Below are 24,430 nucleotides of genomic sequence, written 5' to 3' on the forward strand. Positions count from 1 at the left end.
TACTTAAATATTAATACCTAACGATTGAACCTTCCTAACTAACCTTCCATGGGGAACCTTGCCAAAGGCCTTACTGAAGTCCATATAGACAACATCTACTGCTTTACCCTCATCAACTTTCCTAGTAACCTCTTCAAAAAATTCAATAAGATTTGTCAAACATGACCTTCCACGCACAAATCCATGTCAACTGTTCCTAATTGGACCCTGTCTATCCAGATAATTATATATACCATCTCTAAGAATAATTTCCATTAACTTACCCACCACTGACGTCAAACTGACAGGCCGATAATTGCTAGGTTTACTCTTAGAACCCTTTTTAAACAATGGAACCACATGAGCAATATGCCAATCCTCCGGCACCATCCCCGTTTCTAATGACATTTGAAATATTTCTGTCAGAGCCCCTGCTATTTCTACACTAACTTCCCTCAAGGTCCTGGGGAATATCCTATCAGGACTTGGAGACATCCACTTCTATATTCTTTAAAAGCGCCAGTAGTTCCTCTTCTTTAATCATCATGATTTCCATAACTACCCTACTTGTTTCCCTTACCTTACACAATTCAATATCCTTCTTCCTAGTGAATACCGAAGAAAACAAATTGTTGAAAATCTCCCCCATCTCTTTTGGCTCCACACATAGCTGTCCACTCTGATTCTGTAAGGGACCAATTTTATCCCTCACTATCCTTTTGCTATTAATATAACTGTAGAAACCCTTTGGATTTATTTTAACCTTACTTGCCAAAGCAACCTCATATCTTCTTTTAGCTTTTCTAATTTCTTTCTTAAGATTGCCTTTTCTCCTTGGAGTGACGGAGGATGAGAGGTGACCTGATAGAGGTGTATAAGATGATGAGAGGCACTGATTGTGTGGATAGTCAGAAGCTTTTTCCCAGGGCTGAAATGGCTAACATGAGAGGGCACAGTTTTAAGGTGCTTGGAATTAAGTACAGAGGAGATGTCAGGGATTTGTCGTTTCTTTCAAAAGAGTGAATCTGCCTCTCACAAGACCTTATTGACTATCCTTATCACACAATGCTTGCAAACTATGACTCTAAGAATCCTCTCCAATAATTTGCTCAATATTGACTCACTGGTCTATAATTCCCAGTATTACCCCTAACACCTTTCTTGAACAAATGAATAACATTTGCCAACCTACAATCTTTGGGTACTATTTCCAAGGCCAGTGAGTGCATCAAGATCATTGCAATAGCGGAGCAATCTCTTCCCTCGCTTCCCATTACCTAGAATACATCCTGTCTGGCCCCAGGGTCTTATCTTACCTAATGTCTTTCAAATGTTCCAGACAACCTCTTTCTTAACCTCAATACATTAGCCTCTTCCACACTGATCTCACAGCTATCAAGTCCCTTTAACTCAGGGGTCACAAACTTTTAATGCCATGGAGCCTTACTGAGGGGTCCATGAATCCCAATTTGGGGCCCCTTGCTCCAAGTGATGAATCCTGAAGCAAAATATTCATTAAGGGCTTCCTCTGACTCCAGGCATATACGTCCTCTTTTATCCCTGATTGGTTCTATCCTCACTCTAGCCACCCTCCGTTTTTCACATTTGTCTAGCTTTATAAGTCCCTTTTTAATCTCTTCCCTGCCTATGTTATGACTCACAAGAGCCCTAGCTAACCATTGCTTCCTATATCTTAAATATGCTTCCTTCTTCCTCTTGACTGAATGTTCCACATCGTTTGTCAAACATGATTCCTTTACCCCATTATCCTTTCCCTGCCTCAATGAGGCAAATTTATTCAGAACCCACATGCAAATGCAACATTAAAACTCCACATTTCCATTGTAAATATCCCTGAGACTATCTGCTTCCAATTTACACTCCCAAATTCTTGCTAACAACCACACCCAAAGACTCTATAGCCAATTCCTCCACAAAGTCTTAGGCATCAGAATGTGAGTGCAGGGATTAAGGTAGAAGGACATGGGCATGATGCTAAGAGTTCTGAGTTGATGAGAAAGGACAGGCAGGGGACAGAACATAATTGTAGCCAGTTAAAGGGGTTGAAATGTGTCCATTTCAATGCTAGGAGTAGTATTAGGAACAAGGAGGATGAACTTAGAGCATGGATTAGTACATGGAACTACGATGTTGTGGCCGTTACTGAAACTTGGTTGGAGGAAGGGCAGGATTGGATGATGCAGGTCCCGGGGTTCAGGTGTTTCAAAAGGAATAGGATGGGAGATACAAAAGGGGGGGGGGGGGAAGGAGTGGCACTGCTGGTCAGGGATTGTATCACAGCTATAGAAAGGGAAGACGCTGCAAAAGGACTGCCCACGGAGTCAGTCTGGGTGGAAGTCAGAAATAGGAAGGGATCAATCACTGTGCTGGGAGTAGTCTATAGACCCCCAAATAGCCCTCAGGACACTGAGGAGCAGATAAGCAGGCAGATTTTAGAATGGTGCAGGAAATAGTTATGGGTGATTTCAACTTCCCTCATATAGACTGGCACCTCCTGAGTGCAAGGGGGATAGGTGGGGGTGAATTTGTCAGGTGTGTTCAAGAAAGATTCCTGACACAGTATGTGGACCGGCCGACAAAAAGAGAGGCTATACTGGATCTAGTTCTGGGTAATGAACCTGGTCAGGTGACAGACCTCTTGGTAAGGGAGCATTTTGGTGAGAGTGACCACAACTCCCTTAGCTTCAGCATAGCTATGGAAAGGGATAAAATCAGACGAAATGGTAAAGTGCTTGACTAGAGAAAGGCTAACTTTGAAGGGATGAGGCAGGAACTAGCGAGAGTAAACTGGAAACTGATGTTCAAAGGGGAAAGTACAGAAGTGATGTGGTAGAAGTTTAGGGACCACTTGAGCTGGGTTCAGGATAGATTTGTCCCACTGAGGCAAGGAAAAAATGGTAGGAAAAGGGAACCGTGGCTGACGAAACATGTGAGGCAACTCGACAAAAGGAAAAAGGAAGCATTTGTTAGATATAAGAAGCAGGAAGTAGGAGGGGTTTATAAGAAATATAGGATAGCCAGGAAGGAGCTAAAGAAAGGACTTAGGAGAGCTCGAAGGGGGCATGAGAAGGCCTTGACATGTAGGATTAAGGAGAACCCCAAGGCGTTCTACGCATATGTGAAGAATAGGAGGATGACGAGAACGAAGGTGGGACCGCTAAAGGATCAAGAGGGCAACATATGCCTGGAGGCAGAGGAGGTTGGGGAGGTCCTAAATGAACACTTTGCTTCAGTATTCACAAGTGAAAAGGACCTTGATCATGATGAGGTCGAAGTAGAGTGGGCCTGTGTGCTGGACAATGTGGAGATTACAGAAGAAGTGCTGGATCTTCTTAAAAACATTAAGATTGATAAATCCCCAGGGCCGGATATGATACACCCCAGGTTGTTGTGGGAATTGAAAGAGATCGCAGGAGCATTAGCTATGATCTTTGAATCCTCTTTGGCTGCAGGGGAAGTGCCGGAGGACTGGAGAATGGCAAATGTAGTTCCCTTGTTTAAAAAAGGTAATAGGGAGAAACCTGGGAACTATAGACCGGTGAGTCTTACGTTGGTGGTCTGCAAACTACTGGAAAGGATTCTTAAGGATGGTATCTACGAGCATTTGGAGAAGAACAGTCTACTCATTAATTGTCAACATGGCTTTGTGAAGGGAAGATCGTGCCTCATGAGCCTGATTGAGTTTTTTGAAGAGGTAACAAAAGAAATTGATGAGGGTAGGGCAGTGGATGTGGTCTACATGGACATTAGCAAAGCATCTGACAAGGTCCCTCATGAGAGACTCATCCACAAAGTCATGAGGCATGGGATTAGTGGAACCTTGGTTGTTTGGATAAAAAATTGGCTTAAAGGAAGAAAGCAGAGGGTAGTTGTGGAAGGAAAGTATTCTGCCTGGAGGTCGGTGACTAGTGGAGTGCCGCTGGGATCTGTCCTGGGACCCCTGCTATTTGTGATTTTTATAAATGACCTGGATGTAGAGGCGGAAGGATGGGTGAGTACGTTTGCGGAAGATACGAAGATTGGAGGAGTTGTGGATGGAGCTGCAGGTTGTCGAAGGTTACAAGAGGACGTAGACAGGCTGCAGAGTTGGGCAGGAAAATGGCAGATGGAGTTCAATCCGGACAAGTGTGAGGTGATGCATTTTGGAAGGACAAAACAGAAGACTGAGTACAGGATTAATGGTCAGTTACTTAAGAGTGTGGATGAACAAAGGGTCCTTGAGGTTCAAATCCATACATACCTCAAGGTTGCTGCGCAGGTTGATAGGGTAGTTAAGAAGGCCTATGGGATGCTAGGCTTCATTAACAGGGGGATTGAGTTCAAGAATAGAGAGGTCACGTTGCAACTCTACAAATCTCTGGTGAGACCACGCTTAGAGTATTGTGTTCAATGCTGGTCACCTCATTATAGGAAGGATGTGGAAGCTATGGAGAGGGTGCAGAGGAGATTTACCAGGATGTTGCCTGGTTTGGAGAACAAGTCATATGAAGCAAGGTTAGCAGAGCTGGGAGTTTTCTCTTTGGAGCATAGAAGAATGAGAGGGGACTTGATAGCGGTCTACAAGATTATGAGAGGCATAGATAGGGTGGATAGTCAGTACCTGTTTCCCAGGGCACCAATAGCAAACACCAGAGGGCATATGTACAAAATTAAGGGAGGGAAGTTTAGGGGAGACATCGGGGTAAGTTTTTTTACACAGAGGGTTGTAAGTGCCTGGAATGCTTGCCAGGGATGGTGGTGGAGGCTAAAACATTAGGGGTATTTAACAGCCTCTTGGCCAGGCACATGGATGAAAGAAAAATGGAGGGTTGTGGGGTAGTGTGGGTTTAGTACTTTTTTTTAAGGATTATATGGGTCGGCACAACATGGAGGGCTGAAGGGCCTGTACTGTGCTGTAGTGTTCATGGTTCTATTGGTTCAATGCTCTCCCTTTATGCAACTATGGTACTTCCCTAATTACCAATGCCACTTCCCCCATCTGTTAAGTGTCTCCCTGTCCATTTTGAAACATTTAAACCCCAGAACATCCAGCAGCCATTCCTGCCTTTGTGACAACCTAGTCTCTGCAGTGAGCACTTCATCATAGTTCCATGTAATAACTTTTAAGTTCATCACCCTTGTTCCTATACTTCTTGTCTTTAAAGAGAGTCTTCAACCATCCCAGACTGCAACTACATATTCACTGCCTACTCTTCCTCACAGTCTCTCTGCATGCAGCATCTACCTTTACACAAACCTCTGACCTATCGCTCTGGCTCCCATCCTCCTGACAAACTAGTTTAAACCCTTCCCAAAGTTCTAACAAATCTGCCCGCAAAGACATTGACGCTTCTTAAGTTCATGTGTAACCATCCCTTTTGTTCAAATCACACCTTCCCCAGAATGATCCTAATAACCACAAATCTTAAACTCTGCCTCCTACATTAATTTTTCAGCAATACATTCATCCAGTATGGCAGATGAATATATGATACCATTCTATTTTTACCCTTACTGGTGCATGGCACAGATAGCAATCAAGAGTTAACTACCCATTTAATTCAGTTTTTAGCTTCCTTCCTAGCTCCCCCTTGACTCTTCAGTACCTCATCCCTGCTCCTAATTATGCCATTGGTACTAAAATGTACCACGACTTCTGTCTGCTCACCCTCGTCCTTTAAGAGTGCTGTGACTTCTAGTCTTATCAGATGGGATGCCTTTAAGGTGTATATTAGAGGACAAATTATTTCTTCTACTGCAAGTATTAAGAAAAAAGCTAATAAAGAGAGAAGTGATTTAGCTAATCAGCTGAAATAATTAGATCAAGAGTATGCCTTGGCTCCAGAACCTGCCTTATATAAAAGACGTGTTGAAACTAGAATTAAACATGATCTCCTTTTAACTTATCCAATTGACACCCAACTCCTAAAAGATAAAAGACAATTTCACATTCATGGCGATAAAACAGGTAAATTATTGGCTGAACAAATTAAAACCTTTATAGCTAAACAGCAGATTAAACAAATTTGCAAAGCTAATGGTGATAAGACAACTGATTATTTAGAAATAAATGATTCTTTTAGAGAATTTTATTCTAAACTCTATAGTTCTGAATCTTCTAAGGATAACACTGAAATGAACAATTTTTTAGACCAACTAAACATTCCTACAATTTCTGCCGACAATAGAAAGTTGTTAGAATAACCTATTTCTTTTGAGGAAATTTTGAGGAAAGCTCCGGGTCCAGATGGATTTTCTCAAGAGTGTTATGAGTGATGAACAGACCTGATGGACAATGGGGTGCAGAGTTAACCATCCCTCCCCCCCCCCCCGAGAACCATGAACTATTGCTGTTGCTATGCTGCTCATGAGAGAGAGAGAGACGAAACACAGGAACGAACATTTGCTACAGATAAGAGAGAGAGAGAGAGAGACTGTTGATTTATTGTGACTCTTCCTGGATTATTTACCTTTTCGCTACAAGGACATTATTTTGCTTGTTAACATTCCTCAGGAGACTGCAGGACTGGCCTGATTTGATGGACACAGTCATTCAGAATTGATTGATAGCTGAGACCCCATTAGTAGGGATAAAAGACAGGTCTGGAGAGACAACCTTCAGACACACCAGTGGACCCTGGCTGAGGGTTGTGAACCCACAAGGAAGGTGGGGGCTTCGGAGACCGAACCAGGAGATCGGTCAGTAAAGCTCTCAGTGTTACAGCAGGGCCGGTGGGGACTTGTGTGTCCACTCATGCCAGAGTGACGAGTCCACCTCAGAAGAACGGTCTAGTTGAAGGACGGAGGGGGTCAAAGCTGAATGACCACCACAACGGTACGACGGATTAAGAAAACAATAGGTTTGCCTGCTGCAGCTGTTCCATCTCACTCGCTCTCTCTCTCTCTCCAACGATCACAGCACAACAACCATAAATCGTGAACTGAACTGAACTTTATACTTTTCTATGACAATTCATTTACCCCTAGACATCGATAGAGCTTGTTTATTATTGCTTATTATTATTCCTACACTTTTAGGTTTATTATTGCTAATCTGTGTTATATGTATATTTGCATTATTGGTATTGTTTTGCTTATTTTACTAATAAACACTTTTGAATATAGTACCACCAGACTCCAACGGATTCTTCTCTCTCTGCTGGTTTGACACCCAGTTACGGGGTACGTAACAAGAGTTTTACAAGATCTTTTCCTCACTGCTTATACTTCATTTATGGTCAGTTTTTTCGGATTCATTCAAGTCAGGCAGACTCCCTCAATCTTTTCATGAGGCTTCCATTTCGCTTATTCTTAAAAAGAATAAGAATCCAACTGAATGTTCTTCTTATAGACCAACTTCTTTACTTAATGTTGATATTAAGATCCTATCTAAAGTTTCGGCCCATAGGATTGAAAATATTTTATCATCTGTCATTTCCGATAACCAAACTGGATTTATCAAAAATTGATATTTTCACTTTAATATTCATCGGTTATTAAACGTTATTTATGCTCCTTCTAACATATCGGAATATGTGGTATCCCTAGATGCTGAGAAACCTTTAGACAGAGTTGAATGGAATTATTTACTTAAAACTTCAGAAAAATTCAATTTTGGACCCATTTTCATTCAATGGATTACTTTATTTAGCTCCTTCCACTAGGGTTATCACCAATTCTCATAATTCCAAACCATTTAAGCTTCAACGTGTCAATAGACAAGGCTTTTTGATCTGGCCTTAGAACCCTTAGCCATTGCCTTTCAAGAATCTAATGACATCACCGGTATTTTAAGGAGAGACACTATTCACAAAGTCTCACTGTATGCTGATGATCTGCTAATATTTATTTCTAATGTTGAGACTTCGTTACCCCATGTGCTTTCTTTACTCTTCTGTTTTAGCCAGTTCTCAGGTTATAAATTAAACCTACATAAAAGTGAATTTTTTCCTTTAAATAATTTGATACCAATAAATTTTAACCTTCCTTTTAAAATTGTAAGAAAACAATTTACCTACTTAGGTGTAACAATCACTAAAAACTATAAGTGTCTATTAAAAGAAAATTTTCTTACCCTATTGAATCATGTAAAAAGGATACTATCAAATTGGTCGCCTCTTTCGTTATTGCTGATTGGCTGAATTCACTTTATCAAAATGAATATATTGTGGCGACCCACTTCCTAGTGCACTCGAACCGGCTCACAAAGTGGTGCACGTCGGCATTGAGGCCAGTCCCAAAAAGGGCGCCAAGCCTGCTTCACCAGCAAGGGGAAAAGCTTGTGCGCGGCACGGGACTGTGAATACGCGCCCCTACGGCATTCCTGCCCAGGGAGGGCGGGATCAGGAAGGCTTTAAAGCGAGGCATCAAAGTTTGAATAAAGCTCTTTTGCAACTGCAACTCACCGACTGTGTGTCGTTATTTCAGCGCTGTGTGTAGCACACCGCTACAATTGGTGACCCTGACGGCCCAAACGATATTTGGGCCGGAGATGAACGACGCTGCAACTGTTCATGCAGTTTTGTTAAAACTGCCAAGCTCCTGGACACTGCGACCTCACCTATGGTTCTAGCAAGCAGAAGCCCAATTCCACATTCGGCAGATAACCTCGGATGCCACATGTTACTACTACGTGGTGAGCTCCGTCGAACAGGATACAGCCGCCAGGTTGAGGAGTTCATACAGTCATCCCCGGAGGACGGCAAATGCACAGAATTCAAAGCCTTGCTCATAAGGACATTTGGACTCTCATGGCGCGAGCGAGCTGCCCGCTTACTGCACCTGGATGGTTTGGGAGACAAGCTGCCATCAGCTTTGATGAACAAGATGCTGTCCCTGGCCGGAGGACACAAGCCCTGCCTCATGTTTGAGCAGGCATTCCTGGAGCAGCTGCCCGAGGACATACGCCTGCTGCTGTCCGACGCGGATTTCAGCGACCCCCGGAAGGTGGTGGCCCGGGCAGACGTGCTGTGGAAAGCCAAGGAGAGTGGGGCATCCGTCGTACAGATCACCAAGCCACGCGCCCAACAGCAGACCAGACCAGGCCCAGCAGCAGAGCTCACAAAACCCAGAAGCGGGTGTGAGAAGACCGACGAACAATGGTGCTTCTACCACCAGCGGTGGGGTGCAGAAGCCCGCCGCTGTAACCCGCCCTGCAAGTTCCTGGGAAATGCCAGAGCCAGCCGCCGCTGATGGCTACGGCGGCTGGCCATTGGGATAGCCTCCTGTACGTCTGGAACAAGCAGTCGGGACGCCGCTTTTTGGTTGTCACCGGAGCCGAGATCAGCGTCTTACCTCCGACGAGTTACGACACCCGCAACAGAGAACCGGGTCCCAACCTGAGGGCCGCGAACGGCAGCACAGTAAGGACATACGGCACCCGTACGGTGCGGCTACAGTTTGGCTCCAGCCGGTTTACGTGGGACTTTGCACTGGCTGCCGTAGGCCAACCGCTCCTGGGCGCGGATTTTTTGCGGGCTCACAGCCTACTGATCGACCTGCAAGGGAAGAGACTGGTTCACGCCGAGACCTTTCAAATGTTCTCCCTGGGTGAAGCCCAGTTGCCGGCCCCACACCTAGACTCCATCACGCTGTCCGACAACGACTTCACCAGAGTCCTGGCGGATTTCCCATTGGTTCTGGCACCACAGTTCACAGCAGCCATGCCCAGACACGGCGTACAGCACAACATCCCGACACAAGGACCACCCCTCCAGGCCCGTGGTCGAAGGCTTCCCCCGGACAAGCTCCGACTGACGAAGGAGGAGTTCAAGAGGATGGAGGAATTGGGGATCATACGGCGGTCCGACAGCCCATGGGCCTCCCCCCTGCACATGGTGCCCAAAGAAACAGGGGACTGGAGACCAAGTGGCGACTACCGCAGGCTGAACAAGGCTACAACACCGGACCGCTACCCTGTGCCACACATTCAGGACTTTGCAGCAAACCTGCACGGCGCACGGATCTTCTCCAAGGAAGACCACGTCCAGGGATACCACCAAATCCCAATGCATCCGGATGACATCCCCAAAACAGCACTCATCACCCCTTTCGGCCTTTTCGAGTTCCTCCGCATGCCGTTTGGCCTAAAGAATGCCGCACAGACGTTCCAGCGGTTAATGGACTCGGTGGGACGCGACCTGGACTTCGCTTTCATCTATTTGGATGACATCCTCATAGCCAGCAGTAGTCGTCAGGAGCATCTGTCCCACCTCCGTCAACTCTACGCCCGACTGAGTGAATATGGCCTAACAATCAACCCGGCCAAATGCCAGTTCGGGCTTGAGACCATCAACTTCCTGGGCCACAGGATTACTAGATGGGGTAACCCCTCTTCCTGCCAAGGTAGACGCGGTCCGCCATTCCCCCCGACCCAACACAATCAAAGGCCTTCAGGAATTCGTGGGTATGGTGAATTTCTACCACCGCTTCCTCCCTTCAGCAGCCTGAATCATACGCCCCCTGTTCGCCCTGATGTCGGGTAAGGGCAAGGACATTACCTGGGACGAGGAGTCCGCTGCCGCTTTTGTTAAAACCAAAGAAGCCTTGGCAAACGCCTTGATGCTAGTGCACCCCAGAATGGACGCCCCTACCGCCCTCACAGCGGCCGCATCTAACACGGCAGTCAGTGGAGTGCTGGAATAACTCATCGAGGGTCGCTGGCAACCCCTGGCGTTTTTCAGCAAACACCTACAACCACCCGAGCTCAAATACAGTGCTTTCGAACGGGAACTGTTGGCGCTATACCTGGCAATCCAGTATTTCAGGTACTTCTTAGAAGGTAGGCCCTTCACCGCGTTCACGAACCACAAACCGCTTACCTTTGCGTTCACGAAAGCATCCGACTCCTGGTCGTCCCGCCAGCAGCAACATCTGTCCTACATCTCCAAATACACGACGGATGTCCGGCATGTCTCGGTAAAGGACAATGTCGTGGCAGATGATCTCTCCCGCCCTAACATCCAAACCCTGTCCCAGGGGGTAGAATATGAAGCGCTGGTGGAGGCGCAGCAGGCAGACCAGGAGATCCCTAGTTACAGGACTGCAGTCTCCGGTTTGCAGCTCCAGGACCTCCCTGTAGGCCTGGGTGAGAGGACCCTACTCTGTGACGTCACCACTGGCCAACCCCGTCCTGTCAGCCTGGCGGTGGCACGTTTTCAACTCCATTCACAACTTAGCGCACCCCTCCATCAGGACAACCGTCTGGATGGTAGCCAACAGGTTGGTTTGGCACGGACTCCACAAGCAGGTCAGTGAATGGGCCAAAACGTGCATGCACTGCCAAACAGCCAAGGTGCAGCGGCACACCAACGCCCTGCCGCAGCAGTTCCACCCCACCCGCCGGCGTTTCAACCACATTCATGTGGATATCGTGGGCCCCCTGCCAGTGTCGCGAGGAGCGCAGCACCTCCTGACTATCGTGGACCGGTTCAGAAGATGGCCAGAGACAGTCCCGCTCACCGACACCACCTCCGAATCCTGTGCCCGGGCACTGATTACAACCTGGGTATCTCGCTTTGGTGTACCGGCCCACATTACCTCCGACAGAGACGCCCAGTTCACCTCCAGCCTGTGGTCAGCTATGGCCAGCCTTTTGGGGACACAGCTGCACCACACAACTGCCTACCACCCACAGGCAAACGGACTAGTGGAGCGTTTCCACCGTCACCTGAAGTCGGCTCTCATGGCCCGCCTCAAAGGACCTAACTGGGTGGACGAGCTTCCCTAGGTCCTGCTCGGAATCCGCACGGCGCCCAAAAAGGATCTGCAAGCCTCGTCGGCCGAGTTGCTGTACGGCACACCCCTGGTCGTCCCAGGAGAGTTCATACCAGCCCCCGGGGGTCAAGAGAAAGACCCCGCAGCAGTCCTAGTCAGACTACGCGAGAGGCTCGGTAACCTGGCCCCCATACCCACGTCACAGCATGGGCAGAACCCGACCTGCATACCCAAAGACCTGCAGAACTGTAAGTTTGTTTTTGTACGATGGGGCAGACATCGGGCACCGCTACAACAGCCCTACGAGGGGCCATTTACGGTGATCAGAAACAATGGGTCCACATTCGTGCTGGACATTGGGGGGAAAGAGGAGGTTTTCACAGTGGACCGACTCAAACCGGCCCATGTGGACTTGGAGCAGCCGGTTGAGATTCAGGCACCACGGCGCAGAGGCAGACCTCCCAAACAGAGTCCGACCCAGACTGAGAACAGTGGGGGGGTGTTACGTGGCGACCCACCTTCTAGCGCACTCGAACCGGCTCACAAAGTGGCGCACGCCGGCATTGAGGCCGGTCCCAAAAAGGACGCCAAGCCTACTTCACCAGCAAGGGGAAAAGCCCGCGCTCAGGACAGGACTGTGAATATGCGCCCCCTACAGCATTCCCCCCCGGGGAGGGCGGGAACAGGAAGGCTTTAAAGCGAGGCCGCTAAGTTTGAATAAATCTCTTTTGCAACTGCAACTCACCGACTGCGTGTCGTATTTCAGCGCTGTGTGTAGCACACCACTACAATATTCTAGTCCTGACGAAGGGTCTCGGCCTGAAACGTCAACAGTGCTTCTCCCTATAGATGCTGCCTGGCCTGCTGTTTTCCACCAGCATTTTGTGTGTGTTGTTGTTTGAATTTCCAGCATCTGCAGATTTCCTCATGTTTTCTACCTAAATTTATATCTCTTTTTCAAGCATTGCCTGTTTTTATTCCTAAATCTTTTTTTGATTCTCTTGACTCTATTATATCTTCTTATATATGGAAGAATAAGCGTTCTAGATTAAATAAAATTCATTTTCAGAAAGATAAAAAGAATGGAGGATTAGCCTTAGCAAACTTTAGATTTTATTATTGGGCAGTTAATATAAGAAATCTTACATTTTGGTTATAGACAATAGACAATAGGTGCAGAAGTAGACCATTCGGCCCTTCGAGTCTGCACCGCCATTCTGAGATCATGGCTGATCATCTACTATCAATACCCGGTTCCTGCCTTGTCCCCATATCCCTTGATTCCACTATCCATAAGATACCTATCTAGCTCCTTCTTGAAAGCATCCAGAGAATTGGCCTCCACTGCCTTCCGAGGCAGTGCATTCCAGAGCCCCACAACTCTCTGGGAGAAGAAGTTTTTCCTTAACTCTGTCCTAAATGACCTACCCCTTATTCTCAAACCATGCCCTCTGGTACTGGCCTCTCCCAGCATCTGGAACATATTTCCTGCCTCTATCTTGTCCAATCCTTTAATAATCTTATATGTTGCAATCAGATCCCCTCTCAATCTCCTTAATTCCAGCGTGTACAAGCCCAGTCTCTCTAACCTCTCTGCGTAAGACAGTCCGGACATCCCAGGAATTAACCTCGTGAATCTACGCTGCACTTCCTCTATAGCCAGGATGTCCTTCCTTAACCCTGGAGACCACAACTGTACACAATACTCCAGGTGTGGTCTCACCAGGGCCCTGTACAAATGCAAAAGGATTTCCTTGCTCTTGTACTCAATTCCCTTTGTAATAAAGGCCAACATTCCATTAGCCTTCTTCACTGCCTGCTGCACTTGCTCATTCACCTTCAGTGACTGATGAACAAGGACTCCTAGATCTCTTTGTATTTCTCCCTTACCTAACTCTACACCGTTCAGATAATAATCTGCCTTCCTGTTCTTACTCCCAAAGTGGATAACCTCACACTTATTCACATTAAACGTCATCTGCCAAGTATCTGCCCACTCACTCAGCCTATCCAAGTCACCCTGAATTCTCCTAACATCCTCATCACATGTCACACTGCCACCCAGCTTAGTATCATCAGCAAACTTGCTGATGTTATTCTCAATGCCTTCATCTAAATCATTGATGTAAATCTTAAACAGCTGTGGTCCCAATACCGAGCCCTGTGGCACCCCACTAGTCACCACCTGCCATTCCGAGAAACACACATTCACCGTTACCCTTTGCTTTCTATCTGCCAAGCAGTTTTCTATCCATGTCAATATCTTCCCCCCAATGCCATGAGCTCTGATTTTACCCAATACAATCTGCTATGTGGGACCTTATCAAATGCCTTCTGAAAATCGAGGTACACTACATCCACTGGATCTCCCTTGTCTAACTTCCTGGTTACATCCTCGAAAAACTCCAAAAGATTAGTCAAGCATGATTTGCCCTTATATTACATTAATTATGAGGATTGCCCGATGTGGTTTTTTTTTTAAAGAAACTAACTGTGTTAATAAATTTTCTATTATTTCTCTCCTTGGATTCTCACTTCCTCTGTCTCTGAACTGATAATCTGGTAGTTAAATACACTATGAGAATTTGGATACAATTCCGAAAATACTTTGGCTTATTGAGATTTTCTCTTTCAAGTCCCATTTTTTCTAATTATTTTTTTAAACCCTCTGTGATTGATATGACTTTTAAAGAATGGGATAGATTCGGTATTAAATGCTTTCAGGACTTGTTTGCAGAGGGAAGTCTCTTTTCAGTGAACAACTGTCAACTAAATATAGTTTACCCAAAACTCATTTTTTCGATACCTACAAATAAGAGATTTTTACAGTCTCAAGTAAGTACATTTCCTAAAAGTCCTGATAGAATCTACTAGATGTAATTTTTAATTTGAAACCTTTTTATAAAGGATCTATAGCTAATATTTATATAATGCTGTTGGGAATGAGAAGTGTTCCTTTAGATAAAATTAAAAATCTTTGAGAACAAGACTTACAGACTTCAATTTCTGAGGAAACTTGGAATCAAATTTTTTAATTGGTTAACAATTCATCATTATGTGCCCGCCACTCTCTCCTACAATTTAAAGTGGTCCATAGGGTCCATATGACCAAGGATAAGTTGTCTCGTTTTTATTTAGATATATGTGTATATTGTGATAAACGCAATAATGGAGAAGCTTCACTCATTCATATGTTTTGGACATGCCCGAGTCTTGGAAAATATTGGAAAGAAGTATTTCAAACTTTCTTGATACTTTTTAAAGTAAACTTTAAACCTAATCCTTTGACCGCTTTATTTGGTATTGTTGGAGAAAAGGATATTATTTTGGAGTCATCTGACTTAGACATTTTGGCTTTTATTTCTCTTATGGCCAGAAGGACACTCTTGCTTAAATGGAAAGATGCAGCCCCTCCTACTCACGCCCAATGATTACATGATGTGATGTCAAGTTTAAATTTAGAGAAGATTCGATGTTCAACCTCTGAATCTGGTCAAGACTTTCAAACATTGTGGGGACCTTTTCTGAATTATTTTCAAAACATTTGATTTGTTGTTAAAGCACAGATGATGACTAATATTTTTTTTCTTTACTAATCAGCTTTGGTCTTGGTAGTTGGTTAAATTTTTTAACATAATGAAATTACTATATTTCAATGTTACGAATTAATCAATCTGTATGAATATAGGGTAAGGAGTCTTTAAATGCAATTTAGTATAATGTATTGATAAATATTTTTTCTTGTACTCTGTACATATATATAAATTAACAAAAATATTGGAAAAGAAAAGAGTGCCGTGGACCCAATCTGGGATGTCTTTGATCGTGGAGCCCTAAGAGGCAACATACCATTCAGAAGTCTAGTTCACATCCATGAAATCTTCTGTCTGCTTCCCTCACTACTGAATTCCCTATCACCACTGCTCTGCTCTTCTCCCCTCTTCCCCTGAGTCCCAGAGGCAGATCACTGCCAGAGACCTGGTCACTAGGGCTTTCCCCTCATGACTGTTTCCCTCCACTCCAACAATATCCAAATCAATATACTTTATATTGAGGAGATTGGCCATGGGAGTATTCTTCACCGTCTGCCTACTTCCTTTCTTTCTCCTACTGCAATCTAGCTGTGACTGCCCCCCTACAGCTCTTCAGTTTACTGAATGATTTGTAGGTCACTCAGCGCCATCAGAAACACTGAAGATCACCCTGATTTCCCATATTGTGGAAGAGCATGCCACTGCTCTGTGATCCATTCTTGCTGCTCTACTAATTGTTAGGGTTAATGTTAGGGTTAATTCGAGACTGCCATTACAGGTCAGGAGTGGCTCACGTAATGCGAGGGAGGGGGGAAGCGAAACTGGGGATTCCGCTACACCGAAACTACCAGTGTCACGCGATTCAGTAAACAAAAGAAACAGGTAACTCGTGAGTGTATGGCGTCGGGCCAATAAGATGGACACGAGTGCCCGATATTACCTAATATGTAGCGGGGGGTTGTGCTGGGGGGAAAAGGGATATAAATAAGAGCAGATTGTAAGGGGAAGTCGGAACGCGCCTTCTCCAGCGACTCCGTCGATTTGCTGTGCCAGTTACGGATTCTGCAATAGTTTTGTAATATTCCGGTGTTGGTTGTCTCTCTTCCTAAACGAACACAGGGAAGAATTTCAAGCCCAACATTTGGTGACCCCGACGTGGGGAGGGAGAGACAACACAGGCTGGCGGGTCCGTCAGCAGACAACTTGCGGCCGCAAGCTCGACTAAGGTCAGGAAGTGCCTGTTATATTGAAGACTTCCACTAGATAGTTAAATCACTGAGTTAGATCTTGTCTGCTGACGGATCCTCACCAACCCCAAATTACCCTGGGAGAGATCATTCCTGGTGCAGAATCGTGACTGGTAAGTACTAACTCTTATCTGTTTTTAGGAAGATCCTCCGCCCGTGACAAAGTCTTCTGAGTGAGGGTACCCGCCGCCCACGAAGGGCATAAAAGTCTCAGGAGTGAGGAGGAGAAGAGAAAAGTGTCGCGGTACACCGTAGTACACAGGGATACTGACGGCGCCTACCTTAGACTGGTTGTTAAGAGGAGAAATCTCCCACGCGAAGGTCAGGTTTTGAAAGGCGACCGTCCCACATTTGATCCTCTCTGTGTACTAGGGAGCCATGGAGCACTTCAATTTCGAGTTACCGAAACTCAGATATTTGTGTGTTGAGTAACAGAGTATATGAGAGTTTTTAGAAATATGGTAAAATTGATAACTGTGCGAGTTCAATAATCTAACAGTGAGCAGCCGCAGGGGTCGGACACCATCAAGGTAGGAGTGGAAGTGTTCCTCCGAGGCCCGGGGAAGCTCACCTGGAACGGAAAACAGTGGCATGGTCCATACCCTGTCACCGAGGTCTCCAACAGGGCATTAAAAGGTAAGAAGGGAGGAGGACAATAACTGGCATCATTTTCTACTGGCTAAATAAGACCTCTGGCAAGTGGGGAGCGTTTCTGGGACAGTCGGCTCTAGGACTGTCTGTTTCAATTGCTATCTTTATTACGTGTGGTTGTTGTTGCGGGACTATAGATCGAGCCTTGACCGGAAAGGATGGACCTCCACCGGCGTACCAGGCACCCTTGTTCCCGGTGGAAGGGGAGGACACGGCCCTCCCGGAAAGCGGACGCGCTATGGGAGGACACGGACTGAAATGGACCATGGCAAGGGGGGGATTGTGAATTTGTTCTTGAATACGTTTTCTGAAATGTTGCATGCTACTTGTAAAAATTGCGGATGTTTAGGGAACCCCTACCCATATTTTGTGACCCTAGGTCGGACAAATCAGGATAAGCAAATAGGGAGGACACGCCAAAGAGTGCCGGGGGACGCTCACCTCCCTGCCTGATCCTGGCAGCCGCGGAAGAGCTTGTAAGGGATGTGGCCTCTGGGAGGCCAAGGGAGGGAGTGTTAGGGTTAATGTTAGGGTTAATTCGAGACTGCCATTACAGGTCAGGAGTGGCTCACGTAATGCGAGGGAGAGGGGAAGCAAAACTGGGGATTCCGCTACACCGAAACTACCAGTGTCACGCGATTCAGTAAACAAAAGAAACAGGTAACTCGTGAGTGTATGGCGTCGGGCCAATAAGATGGACACGAGTGCTCGATATTACCTAATATGTAGCGGGGGGTTGTGCTGGGGGGAAAAGGGATATAAATAAGAGCAGATTGTAAGGGGAAGTCGGAACGCGCCTTCTCCAGCGACTCCGTCGATTCGCTGTGCCAGTTACGGATTCTGCAATAAACCCAAGTTTTGTAAAATTCCGGTGTTGGTTGTCTCTCTTCCTAAACGAACACAGGGCAGAATTTCAAGCCCAACATAATACAATAAAGAAAAAGTTGATAGAAGCCTCACTCTAGCCTCTGCCTGTCTCACCAAAGCCTCTGTTCCCCACTCTAACCCTGACAGCTTACTCTACGACAGCTCTCAAAATGGTCACTCTACTTAAACCCAACATTTTATTGGCCCTTGCCAAATGCCTAATTACCAAATCAATTTACAACTGAAGAACAAGTCCTGATGGGTATTGGTCCTTAAATCCCCCACTTCTTGTGACGAGTAACAGATCCTGCTATTCAAAACTTAACACAAATGGAAGAAAATGTCCGCATTCTGAAGTTGCTGCAAAGCAGATAATTACAGATATCAGTTTTAAATATGGAATTCTTGTAACATCAGAAGTTACTTTCAGGAAATGGTTTTTACTGCTTCACCAGACCTGTTCTTAAAACAGCAAAATGCAATTGGAACACAACACACTTCAGAAACTAATCTCAACCAGAATCCATGAGTTTACATTTCAATAAACTTTACAATTAATATCTAAACTTGTCATATCGGAATCCGTACATGCAATAAAAACATTTATCTAGAATCAAAATTGATTCAGTATCATATACATTCAATTCTTTTCACATGAAGTGCTCCAAGTTCCACTACATACACTATTCAGCATCAAGTCTGCAGCATCGTCATGCATAAACTTCTGCATGACATAATTCTGACAAAACTTACAAAGACCTATACTTTCAAAGTATTGTAAAAACTTACTTGTCCAGAAAATCTTTGTCCACGATAGCACATATGTCAAGAAGGGGGTTTCCCATTCCAAACAGAATATTTTGTCTAAAATTAAAGCACAAGGCTATATTAATTCAAAAGTTCAAAGCTCAAAGTAAATTAATTCAATTATCAAAGTACACGTCATCATATACTATCCTGAGATTCATTTTCTTGTTTCACAGTAAATACAAAGAAATACCACAGAATCAATTAAAAACCACACGCAAGATGTACAACCAATATGCAAAAGACAACAAACTATGCAAATACAAAGGTATTTGACGAAGGGTCCTGACGGAGGGTCTCGACCCAAAATGTTGACTGCTTCTTTCAACGGATGCTGCCCGACCTGCTGAGTTCATCCAGCTTGTTTGTACGTCTATGCAAATACAAGCACTTCCTCTGGTAAATTCACACAAAATTGGACTTAAATAAGACATATTGTATGTAGATCACAGAATTTAACTGCATATTTCAGACAAAACAACTGAGTAAAAAAGACTTCTCAGTATGAAATATTTCCAGTTGGCTGCAGTGAAGTTCTTGGGAACTCCCTTGAACAATAAAGCCACAATACATCCTCTGCATCACCCTTGCACAAGATGTTACTGGAATCCTTTTCTGGCTATAAGTCTGTAAGACATAGGAGCAGAATTAAGCTATTCAGCCCATCGAGTCTGTTCCACTACTCCATCATTGCTGATCCCAGATCCCACTCAACCCCATACCCCTGCTGTCTCACCATATGCTTTGATGCCCTGACCGAGCAGGAAACGATCAACTTCCACCTTAAGCATACGCATAGACAGAGCCTCCACCACAGTCTGTAGCACAGCATTCCACAGATTTACTACTATTTGGCTAAAAAAAATCCTCCTTACCCCTGTTCTAAAGGGTCGCCCCTCAATTTTGAGGCTGTGCCCTCTAGTTCTGGATACCCCACCATAGGAAATATCTTCTCCACATCCATATTTAGTCCTTTCAACAATACCTACAACTTTTTCAATATGGGACTATCAGTTGTATTTGAAACTGAAATCATCATAGATGTGAAAGGGAACATGTAGGCACAGTTTTCTCAGTCATCAACTCAAACATTCGGGGGGCAGTAATTTAAAACTGAGGTGCAGAGTCCTGAAGACTAGATACTGAGGGCATGAACAAAAAGGTAGAAAGTTTTCTGAGAGAAAGGTTAGGGAACTGATGATGATGGAGAACTGGTACAGAAAAAGTGGCGAGACCTGAGCATATCAGACATGATTGTATTGAATAAAAGGAAAGGCTGAGAAGTCAAGTTCCTAATTATATCCTCCTACACTCGCAAGCTGGTGTTGGTTTGATGCACATTTATTCCTTCTAGAAATTTGGTAAAACATATATCAGTTCATTTACTAACAGCCTACCCAGAAGTTAAAATATGGAGCTATAACAATTATAAAGACAATATTGTGGAAATCTTCAAGCCAATAACATAACTGTTCTAACTCACAGACCAAGCATGTTGATGGAACAGAATCAATGCACCCATCGGCTCCTGAGCCAGTGTCATTAAAATGCGTGGATAAATTTGAATCATTTGTCTAATATTGTCTGTATAAATTTTATGCAAGCCATTCAATTTGCTTTACAGAACACAACTTCATTTGCCCTTAATAAAACACTACCTTGAAGTTATTCCCATTTACTTGTTCTAGCTAACAGAAAAATCATGTTATTATTCACTGATTTACCTTGATAACACAGTTATGCAGCAAACTGCAGAATATTAACATCAAGTGCAATGCTACTTTCAAACATTTTGGGAAAAAATTGAAATATCTTAGATGAGGAATTTAGTGATAAAAAGTGCCCTATAATCCAAGGGAAATGGGTAGGTTCACTTTAGAATTAGACTTCCAAGGTTCCCTCAGAGGTCTTACTGTTTTACAAATGAGTTGAGTTTCTCCGAAGAATTTGGTATGTTTTTACATCATAGTAACCATGGGAAAGGAATCATATGTTTCCCCGAAACGTGGCACCAACACACTGATAGCTAAAAACATCAGTCTCTCTAGTTTTGTTGCTAAAGAGGTCAATGTAGGAAAGCGAAGGCAAGTGGTGCCATACGGACTAGTGGTCAGTTTTTGAAGTGATGTGCCAGCATATACTCCCTTTACACTAACAAATTCAACCTCCAAGGATTTAAAAAAAATAGAACTTACATATCAATAGTTTGTATCTTTCTCCAGCAATGAAAGTGCACACTAGAAAAAAAAAATTGCCATCTGGATTTCATTCACCCATGGAAAAGTAGAATTTTAAATTCCAAGATCAACACAATGGCCCTATTAAAAGAAAAACATTCTCTGCCTGGTATAAGTTTGAGGAATGGGAAAACTAGGCAGGCTTTTGTATTTTTATAAAACTAGCATTTATAAAACAGAGATAAGTCCAAACCACGAGAAACCGATTTAATTTCTCATTCAAAATTTTGAGTGCTAAATAATTCCTCAACCAGATCTGTTTGTAAGAAAGTTATTACAGATTGGCCGAGCTAAACTAAGAGGGTGAAATTTTTCAAGCTTCATTACAGTAATATATAATGATTTCCCCGCTAAAAGAGCATGTTTGGGAACAGCAAATACTGCATATGAAGTCCAAGATGCCTTCTTGTCAGCATAGATATCACATGAAGATAAGAGCTTGAGCGTAAAGTGAAACCCAATGCCCTTTTCTATGTGGAGCAGAAAGTTTATATGGAGTGGATGGACTTCCATTAAGATCTGTTACTGCCAGTACGAAAAGGAGCGATTCAACAGGTGTTTTAAAATCGACATTGTGGAAATATCTGACATAGAATTGCCGTAAAGGTTTAAATAAATGTCATAAAAGAATATCTCACCCTCTTGTCAACTGCTCGTTCACTAACTGCTTTGGCTGGGTCTGACAGCAGACTGCAATTAAAAAGCAAAAATAGGGGGCGAAAGGGCCAAGAAAACACATAAAAATAAATGCATCAGCGCACAATCCAAAACAGGTCCTTCCACAACCTAATACTTACCTGAGACACGTCATGCTAAATGGATTCAGTAAACGCAGTCGGCTGAATTAAGAGTTGGGCAGCACACTTCCCGCCGGTGATTCACACTCCTATCTCAGACTGACATCGGTGAAATGTATCAATCTAACCTGGAACCGGAAAACCCGCCCTCACCACAACCCATTCATCGGTTGCTCCCATTCACAACATCGCAGCGACCAGAGCGCGACGAGTGACGGCTCCTCAGCCAATCACGGCATTCGATCAAACATTTTCCCTGACGCCGCTCACGTCATATATACTGCTGTATTCGCAGTTTTTAACGAGCTCTTCCAAGCATAATCAAGTTAACATTGCAACGTTACAAAACGTGCAGACATTAGCTAATTCTGGTTGTTTATTTAAACATGATCAACTTTAGTTACAATACATAACAGTGAGTCTAGGCAAATGATTGAATGTTAAATCTTTTACAACTTCACGGAAGTAGGATCGCCCGCCTCCGAGAATATGGGAAAACAAGCTCACATGAACCATCTGAATGCAGAACAGCGGAATTAATACACTCTCAATACCACTCACACAACAGGAGCAATCACAAGCATTAAAACGTTCATTATAGTTGTGTATTTATGTGTTAATAAAAGATAAATCCGGATCCTCAAAAAGTATAAAATTCTCCTCTCTTCTACCCCGAGTGGATTGACAAGGTACTGTACATGCAGATTTGACATGAAAACATATTTCCGATTTAATGTTTTAGTGTTAAGGTTAGCTAATGGTCCTTGTTGCTATTATTGAAAAGGAATCATTTTTCACTTTGATACAAAGGGCCGTTTTAAGTACTTGTCAAAACAGAAAAGGCAGTAACAACGAGGAAACCATCAGGTATCAAATGAAGCCACTGATTTAATTTGAATTTACAATAATTTTGCCATGTCTTGCTAAAAAGCAATATTTGAAAAAGAACTGTTTGCTCTTTTACATAGATACTGCCTGGCCCCCTCCAGCATTTTGTGTGCTGTTTCAAGATATTTACCTTGTTTGTGGAAATACATCATTTGACATTTATGAGATGCAATTTCTGCACTGATCGCATGGAATTTGGTTGCATGTATGGAGTGAGCCAGTTACTTATACAGATGGCAAAACAAGTCTGATGCCTGTGGTGATATTATGACTTAATTGTAAAAATCTAACCATTACTAATCTTCATTTCTATTTCAATGTCAACACTACAAAGGATTAAGGCGGCTTTGGTTACATGGCTTATATTTGTGGACTAAGAAGAACATTCATAATAAGAATGAATAACAGTTAAACTCACATTATACATCAATAGAACACCCAGGCTAAGATTTTAGTTGCATTTGAGAATTATTAGCATGTAATGCTAAAAATAAGCTCAATTCCACATTATTTCAAAAATATTCAGAATATTTAGATAATGTAGATGTGCAAAGGATAAACAGATTCAGAATATATGTCAAGTAACATCCATGTAGATTTACTGTACATTATGCCATCATTCCCAATCTATATGCCTGACATCAAATAATTTTGATGTGGCTGATAAGCCTTCATACAAAAATTCAAAGAAAACTGTTGTTGTGAATGTTTCAATATATTCAAAGTGGCACACAATCTTTCATTTAAATCTGTTCCTCATAGAGAAAACCTTCAGTTTAGTTCTGTAGGTTCTGAGGTGGTTGAACATCCATGATGGAATGGTGGAGCAGACTCAATGGGGCAGTTAGTCTAATTCTGCTCCTATGTTTTATTTGGGATCAGCAGACTATGCAGCAACTGGGTCAAATGGTCCTTGACAAGCTCAGTACAAGGATTTGAAAATGTAAAAAGTGGATGGTAGAAATCGAAATAAAACAAAAAATGCAGCATATACAAACAATATCAGAATCAGGTTTATTATCACTGGCATGTGTTGTGAAATTTGTTCACTTAGCAGCAGCAGTTCAATGCAATACATAATATAGAAGAAAAAATAAATGTAAATAAGTAAATCAATTACAATATATGTACATTGAATAAATTAAAAATCTTGCAAAAACAGAAATAATATATATTAAAGTGACATAATGTCCAAGGGTTCAATGCCCATTTAGGAATCAGATGGCAGAGGGGAAGAAGCTGTTCCTGAATCACTGAGTGTGTGTCTTCAGGCTTCTGTACCTCCAACCTGATTGGAACAATGAGAAAAGGGCATGCCCTGGGTGCTGGGGGTCCTTAATAATGGACGCTGTCTTTCTGAGACACCGCTCCTTGAAGATATCCTGGGTACTTTGTAGGCTAGTACCCAAGATGGAATTGACTAAATATGCAACCCCCTGCAGCTTCTCTCAGTCCTGTGCAGTAGCCCCACGCCCCCATGCCAGACAGTGATGCAGCCTGTCAGAATGCTCTCCATGGCATTACTATAAGTTCTTAAGTGATTTTGTTGACATTCCAAATCTCTTCAAACTCTTAATGTAGTCGCTGTCTTGCCTTCTTTATAGCTGCATTGATATGCTAGGACCAGGTTAGGTCCTCAGAGATCATGACACCCAGGAACTTGGTCCACTTCTGATCCCTCTATGACTAGTATGTGTTCCTTCGTCTTC

General features: G+C 43.7%; 1 protein-coding gene across 5 annotated transcripts in view; it reads right to left on the reverse strand.

Moving 5' to 3' along the window:
• LOC140714427 (adenosine kinase-like) overlaps nucleotides 1–24,430 on the reverse strand; it is a 283,738-nt gene that overhangs the window by 248,719 nt on the left and 10,589 nt on the right. For 2 of the 5 annotated variants that reach the window (XR_012095871.1, XM_073025719.1), the window contains exon 2: nucleotides 18,782–18,856. Coding sequence is in view for 4 of the 5 variants with exons in the window: in XM_073025719.1 (XP_072881820.1) it covers nucleotides 18,782–18,856 (75 nt within the window). In the remaining variant the exon portion in view is untranslated. Of the gene's footprint in view, nucleotides 1–18,781; nucleotides 18,857–20,994; nucleotides 21,017–21,674; nucleotides 21,727–21,833; nucleotides 21,977–24,430 lie in introns of those variants that run through there. The other 3 variants (XM_073025720.1, XM_073025721.1, XM_073025722.1) reach the window with 3 other exon arrangements.

Source organism: Hemitrygon akajei, chromosome 21 (genome assembly GCF_048418815.1).
Source record: "Hemitrygon akajei chromosome 21, sHemAka1.3, whole genome shotgun sequence".
NCBI lineage: Eukaryota > Metazoa > Chordata > Chondrichthyes > Myliobatiformes > Dasyatidae > Hemitrygon > Hemitrygon akajei.